This window comes from Tarenaya hassleriana, unplaced genomic scaffold, assembly GCF_000463585.1.
Source record: "Tarenaya hassleriana unplaced genomic scaffold, ASM46358v1 Cleome56, whole genome shotgun sequence".
In the NCBI taxonomy this organism is placed as follows: Eukaryota; Viridiplantae; Streptophyta; class Magnoliopsida; order Brassicales; family Cleomaceae; genus Tarenaya; species Tarenaya hassleriana.
The window spans coordinates 355,530-362,226 of NW_010968188.1; the positions used below are offsets into that span (position 1 = coordinate 355,530).

The 6,697-nt window shown below is 48.9% G+C and overlaps 1 protein-coding gene across 1 annotated transcript; it reads left to right on the forward strand.

Moving 5' to 3' along the window:
- Positions 1–1,019: 1,019 nt before the first annotated feature.
- LOC104798681 lies at positions 1,020–2,008 on the forward strand. Its single transcript, XM_010520858.1, has 3 exons — positions 1,020–1,124; positions 1,224–1,601; positions 1,652–2,008. Exons 1-3 carry the CDS (start codon positions 1,020–1,022, stop codon positions 2,006–2,008), a joined length of 840 nt encoding a protein of 279 aa, XP_010519160.1.
- The last annotated feature ends 4,689 nt before the right edge of the window (positions 2,009–6,697 follow it).

Here is a 6,697-nt window from a genome sequence, read left to right on the forward strand (position 1 = left end):
GGCTTGAGCCCATTCCACCTCCCTCACGCGCAATAAACCTCCCTCAATCCCCAGACCCAGCCATTTTCGAACTGAAATCAGAGAAAATAGAGAGAGGAAAGAGAGACAAAGGGGGAGAAAGGAGGAGAGCCAACGCAAGGGAAGCTCGGAGAAGTAAGGGGGGACATCCCTAGAGTGTCTAGGAGACGTTTCTGCTGCTTACTCTGATTTGATTTAAAATATTTTTGGATTTCGTATTTTCGCTTCCGCGGTTTATTATTTTATTGTTACATCGTACATGTGGCACAGCTCGTGTACTGTACACAGGTTACGGGTGTCACAACTTTTGGTATCAGAGCCACGTTCTTTCCTCGGGAAGGAATCGTGCTCATTACCCAACGGTTTTCTACGAAAAATGTTTTCAAACCATGTTCGAAGAAAATCCTCACATGTCGAGGTCCGTACATTGATGATGCAGTTATCGGTCGTCAGTTGCTAAATTGTCTTAAATGTGGTGCAGTGAAATGGGGCCACGACGTGTTAGGCTTGCAGCGAGGGCTGACGACATTCCTGACCAGGCTCCACCACCTAACCTAGGAGACGAAGGATGGAGGGCCGAGTTTCGTCAGTTTCAGGAGACCGTGTGGCAGCACCTAGCTGCCCACGCCCCACCACCACCTCCGGTGAGAGACCCGGAGCCGAGGGAGGAGGACCTACACCAACCGCCGATATCTGCTGCGACGGCGGGATACCTTCCCATCGTCATGGAGCTGCGGGTGATGCATACCCCTCGATTCGAGGGATCACTGAGGCCGGAAGCTGCTGAGGAGTGACTCACCCAGATCACTCAGGACTTGGAGTATCTGCAGTGCCCGCATCAGTACCGAGCTATGATCGCGAGTCATCATCTGTCGGGTTAGGCCCGACATTGGTGGGCGAAGGTGGTGCAGGAGGCACCAGCAGGACATCGTTTCACATGGGAGGAGTTCCGGCATGAGTTCAAGGCAAAGTACTTTCGGCGGCAGGACAGTGAGTACCGCATGACCGAGTTCCTCATGTTGCAGCAGGGGGACATGACTGTCACTGAGTACGAGGCAGAGTTCACCCGTCTACTGATGTATGGAGGGCATCTGGTGCCCACCAAGGCATCGAAGATCTAGAAATTCATTGCTGGACTTCGACCTTACCTGCGGAGGAAGATCGAGATCCAAGAGTACCTCGACGCTGAGTCGGTATATTTCTAGCTTGAGAAGGTGGAGCATGGAGAGCGGGAGAAGAGGGAGGGGAAGACTCGTGAGCGGAGCCCCTTCAGGAAGTGCTTCGGTACATGTTCATCTGGGAAGAACGTCCGGAGCAGTGACCCACGCAACAAGGGCAAGGCGCCCGCTATTCATGCCCCACCACCATTGGTGACGAGGGGATCACTGGTCTGTTATCATTGTGACCAGCCCAGACACATTGCATCACGTTATCCGATGAGGGCTAAGGGACCACCGACTTTGGCGACGAGACCACCGCGACCACCGGGCCAGGCGGATAGACTGCCCCGACCACCAACGAGATCCAGGAGGAAGAGGAGGAAGAGGCTCATCCTGATAGAGCCGAGGCCACCACGATCTCAGGTACTCTATATCTCTATGGAGTTGCATGTTACACGTTGTTTGATACCGAGGCAACCCATAGTTTCCTGAGTGCGGGAGTGGCGGAGAGACTTGAGACAGGAGAGATCGAACTGAGGGACGATTTCACTGTGCGCATACCAATCGGAGAGACATTAGCCATGCATGGGATCCTGCGAAGCGTACCCCTCGAGATTTGTGGCTGCCTATTAGCCGCAGATCTCATTGTGGTACCCATCGGAGGGTTCGATATCATCTTGGGAATAGATTGGTTGATGAGATACCAAGCTTACATTGATTGTCCCAAGAGGACAATCTGGTTTATGGACGAATTCGGAGGGTTCGAGTTCCGAGGCCGTGGAGCGTCGGCAGCGGACCCGATCATCTCGGCGTTGAAAGCCGAGAAATGATCAGGAAGGGCAACGAAGCATTCCTGGTAGTCATTACAACTACACAGGAATCGGAGAGAAGGCTGGAGGATACACGCATTGCCCGAGGGTTTCCATATGTGTTTCCTGATTATCTGTCGGGGTTACCACCCAGTCGGGAGGTTGACTTTAGCATAGATGTGTTACCAGGTACCGAGCCAATTTCCAAGACTCCGTATCAGATGGCACCTACGGAGATGGCCGAGCTGAAGAAACAGCTGAACGAGTTGGTGGAGCAGGGTTTCATTCGCCCTAGCGTTTCACCGTGGGGAGCACCTGTACTCTTCGTGAAGAAGAAAGACATGAGTATGCGTTTGTGCATCGATTACCGAGGGCTCAACCAGGTGACCATCAAGAATCGGTACCCGCTACTGAGGATTGATGAGTTGCTGGACCAACTACAGGGAGCCCAGTAGTTTTCGAAGATCGATCTACGATCCGGATATCATCAGATTCGGGGCAAGGAGGATGACGTACAGAAGACGGCATTCTGGACGAGATATGGACACTTCGAGTCTGTGGTCATGCCTTTCAGACTCACAACGCGGCTGAGGTGTTCATGCAACTGATGAACCGCGTGTTCATGGACTACCTGGATGAGTTTGTCATCATTTTCATTGATGACCTCCTCATCTATTCGCCGGATCCGCAAACACATGAGGAGCATCTATGTAAGATATTGTGGAGACTGAGAGAGAACCGGCTGTACGCGAAGTTCAGTACGTGTAGCTTCTGGTTGCAGGAGATTGGATTTCTAGGACACGTGGTATCGGCCCGGGGCATTCAAATCGATCCGGCCAAGATCGAAGCCGTCATGGAGTGGAGTCCCCGACTTCTGCGATAGAAGTCAGGAGCTTTCTTTGGACTAGCCAGCTATTACCGACGATTCGTCGAGCGATTCGCCAAGATAGCTCAACCTTTGACGAAGCTGACAGGGAAGAATGTCAGGTTCGAGTGGACGGTAGAATGTGAGGAGAGTTTCGGAGAGTTGAAGCGGAGATTGACATCAGCGCCGATCCTGGTATTACCACGACCGGGAATGCTATACGTATACACTGACGTGTCCAAGCACGGACTCGATTGCGTGTTGATGCAGGAGGGGTACATGATCGCTTACGCGTCGAGGCAGCTGAAGAAACACGAGGAGAACTATCCGACACATGATATGGAGTTAGCGGCGGTAGTTCACGCGCTGAAGATCTGGAGATCATATCTGTATGGGAGAAGGTTAAGATCAACACGGATCACAAGAGCCTGACTTATGTGATATCTCAGAAGGATCTGAATCTGAGACAGCGGAGATGGTTGGAGTTGATTGCAGATTACGATCTGGAGATAGCCTACCATCCGGAGATAGCCTACCATCCGGGGAAGGCCAATATAGTGGCTGATGCTCTTAGCATGAAGAAGATCTTAGCGGTCATACGTGTTGTCACCTCATCTCACAGCAATGCCGCTGAGTTGACTGCGATGTTGGGACATCTCTCGTTGACGGCCGAGGAGTCGACACCGACTTTGATAGAGGGCGTGGTCAGGGGACAGCGCGGTGATCCTTTACTCGCTCGATACATGGATCACATCGAGAAATATAGCCTCAAGGGCAACCGCATCAACGAGCAGGGAGCGTTGCGACTAGAGAACCGACTGTGTGTGCCCGATGATCCGGAGCTGAGACAGGAGATTTTGTCAGAGGCACATCAGTCGAGGTTGGCGATACATCCGGGGGCGAGCAAGATGTATCAGGGGCTACGACTGTGGTATACTTGGCCGCGGGTCAAGAGGGATGTGGCGGACTACGTAGCGAGATGCTGATGGAATTCCTGGGATCTCTACAGTGAATCTTTTTCCTAAGAGATCGGTTCTAGGGTTTGCGCAGCGGATGTAAAACAAAAAATTTATAAAACCCTAAAACCTATCATGCATGATCTTGTAGAAACGTTAGAACGCTTACCTCAATCGATCCGGGACCTGTATCAATTGATGTGTTCGTCCGATCACTGTAGGTAGGAAGAATACCTCGCCCTTTACACGTATCCACACGGCGAAAAGGATTCCAACGGTTGGAACTCGTCTGCTAGGAATGAAGAACGCTTTCTTCTATGCGCAGGGGTTTCAGGGATTAATCTCTTAGGTTTTCAACTCTCAAAACCTCTCTATAGAATCTGAAAGTCGTGCCAAAGAGCTTAGGAGGCGTTCTCCAAAGTTCCTTAACCTTAAAACCCTAATTTGGGCGAGTTAATGAAATCCCGACGTCTGGACCGATCGGTCCTGGCCTGGACAGATCGGTCTGGAACATTTTTCGGACCGAGCAACATTTGCACGTTACCTCTGGACCGATCGGTCTGGCCTCCGCTCCACCGAGAAACTCTCGTCTTTTCTCGCCCGTTTGTCCTTTCCTGTGTGTGTGACCCTATAGGCTCATCCGATATAGCAGTATAACCCGAAATCTCTATTTCGGTTATACAAGTCATAGAGGTCTCTAGCAAGACATTATGACTACCTATCTCGAATAGAGTTTGTTCGTGATCTTACGAACGCCAGTGATGATTCCGGTTGATGATCCTTTTGTATCACGATATCATATGTCGAACATAAGACATGGACAAGCCACCTTATCTGATTCGACTGCTTTCTCGTTCACTGAGTTTGACTGTGTGAAATAGACGACGTTCGTGTATAGTGCGGCCACACATTTCTACAGTCTCACTCACACGAGGGGCCCAACGATATCTCTCCCTTTTACGAGAGGTACAAATCCCGTCTTGACTATCTACAATCCAGCACACGATTCGTTTCGTACCTGATACACGCCTTTATAGTCCTCCTGTTACGCAGGACGTTTGACGTATTCAAAGTACGCAACTCCTCATGTTAGATTCCGTAGATATCTCAGGTCTTAGGATCCAATCATGGAACCGTCATATGAGATTCAAGTCATTACGCAAGTCCATGTGACAATCTCATGCGAGTCAATCCAATATTCCGTTCTCCAACGAATACCTATGATTGTCATCGTATCCAATACCTATGATCATCTCTATGATCGTCAATCACACATCATACTAGTCTTATTATATCATTATTCCTACAATGACATACGACTAGGGAGTTTAGTATTATTCATAACAATACATGGATATCATAACATATCAAGTATGCAAAACATGTAATGAATAAAACACTCATCCATAAAACCATAGAAAACGTCAATACATCAAATGTATCTAAATAAAGCTCGCAAAACAGTACATCATAGAGCACTAAACCAACAATCTTTCACTTGCTCTAACCATGGACTGCTAAACATCTAATGCACATATCCCTAACATGACCCTCATGCTTCGACGAATGGAGAGGCTTCGTCAACGGATCGACAATGTTGTCATCTGTCGACACTCTGCAAATGTGCACGTCTCCTCTATCTATGATCTCCCTGATAAGGTGAAATCGTCTGAGTATGTGTTTGGATCATTGATGGGATCTGGGTTCTTTCGCTTGTGCGATCGCTCCATTGTTGTCACAAGTCAACGGATCGGCAATGTTGTCATCTGTCGACACTCTGCAAATGTGCACGTCTCCTCTATCTATGATCTCCCTGATAAGGTGAAATCGTCTGAGTATGTGTTTGGATCATTGATGGGATCTGGGTTCTTTCGCTTGTGCGATCGCTCCATTGTTGTCACAATACAGAGCAATGGGGCTATCTACACTCGGAATGACACCCAAGTCGCCAACAAACTTCCTGATTCAAACAGCTTCCTTTGCTGCGTCCGACGCTGCAATATACTCAGCTTCTGTAGTAGAATCTGCAACGGTCGCTAGCTTAGAACTCTTCCAGCTAACAGCGCCTCCGTTCAAGCAGAAAACATAGCCAGACTGCGATCTGTAGTCATCCGGGTCTGACTGGAAACTAGCATCGGTGTAACCCTTTACAGCGAACTCGTCTTCCAACCCACCGTATACCAAGAACACATCCTTAGTCCTTCTCAAGTACTTCTGGATGTTTTTGACGGCTATCCAGGGTTCACCTGGATCTGACTGGTATCTACTCGTAATGCTCAACGCGTAGGATACATCCGGTCGAGTACAAAGCATGGCATACATGATGGATCCAATTGCCGAAGCATATGGAATCCGATCCATGCGTTCTCGCTCATCAGGTGTCGTAGGACACTGACTCTTGCAGAGAACTGTGCCACTGCTCATCGGTAAGGTTCCTTTCTTGGAATCTTACATCTTGAACCGTTTCAAGGCCTTATCGATATATGTACTCTGACACAATCCTAGAAGTCCCCTCGATCTATCTCTATAGATCTTTATTCCTAGAATATAGGCCGCTTCTCCTAGGTCCTTCATAGAAAACTGCGTTCCTAGCCAAGACTTAACGTTTTGCAAGGTAGGAACGTCATTCCCTATAAGGAGAATGTCATCATAGTCAATACCATGAACTTCAGCATAACTACGGGCGAAAAGGTCTCATCATAGTCAATACCATGAATTTGACGGAATCCTTTCGCCACAAGTTGTACCTTATACGTGTGCACATTGCCATCCATGTCGGTCTTCTTCTTGAAGATCCACTTGCATCCGATGGGTTTTATCCCTTTAGATGCATCAACCAGAGTCCATACTTGGTTGTCTGATATGGATTGCATCTCGGACTTCATAGCC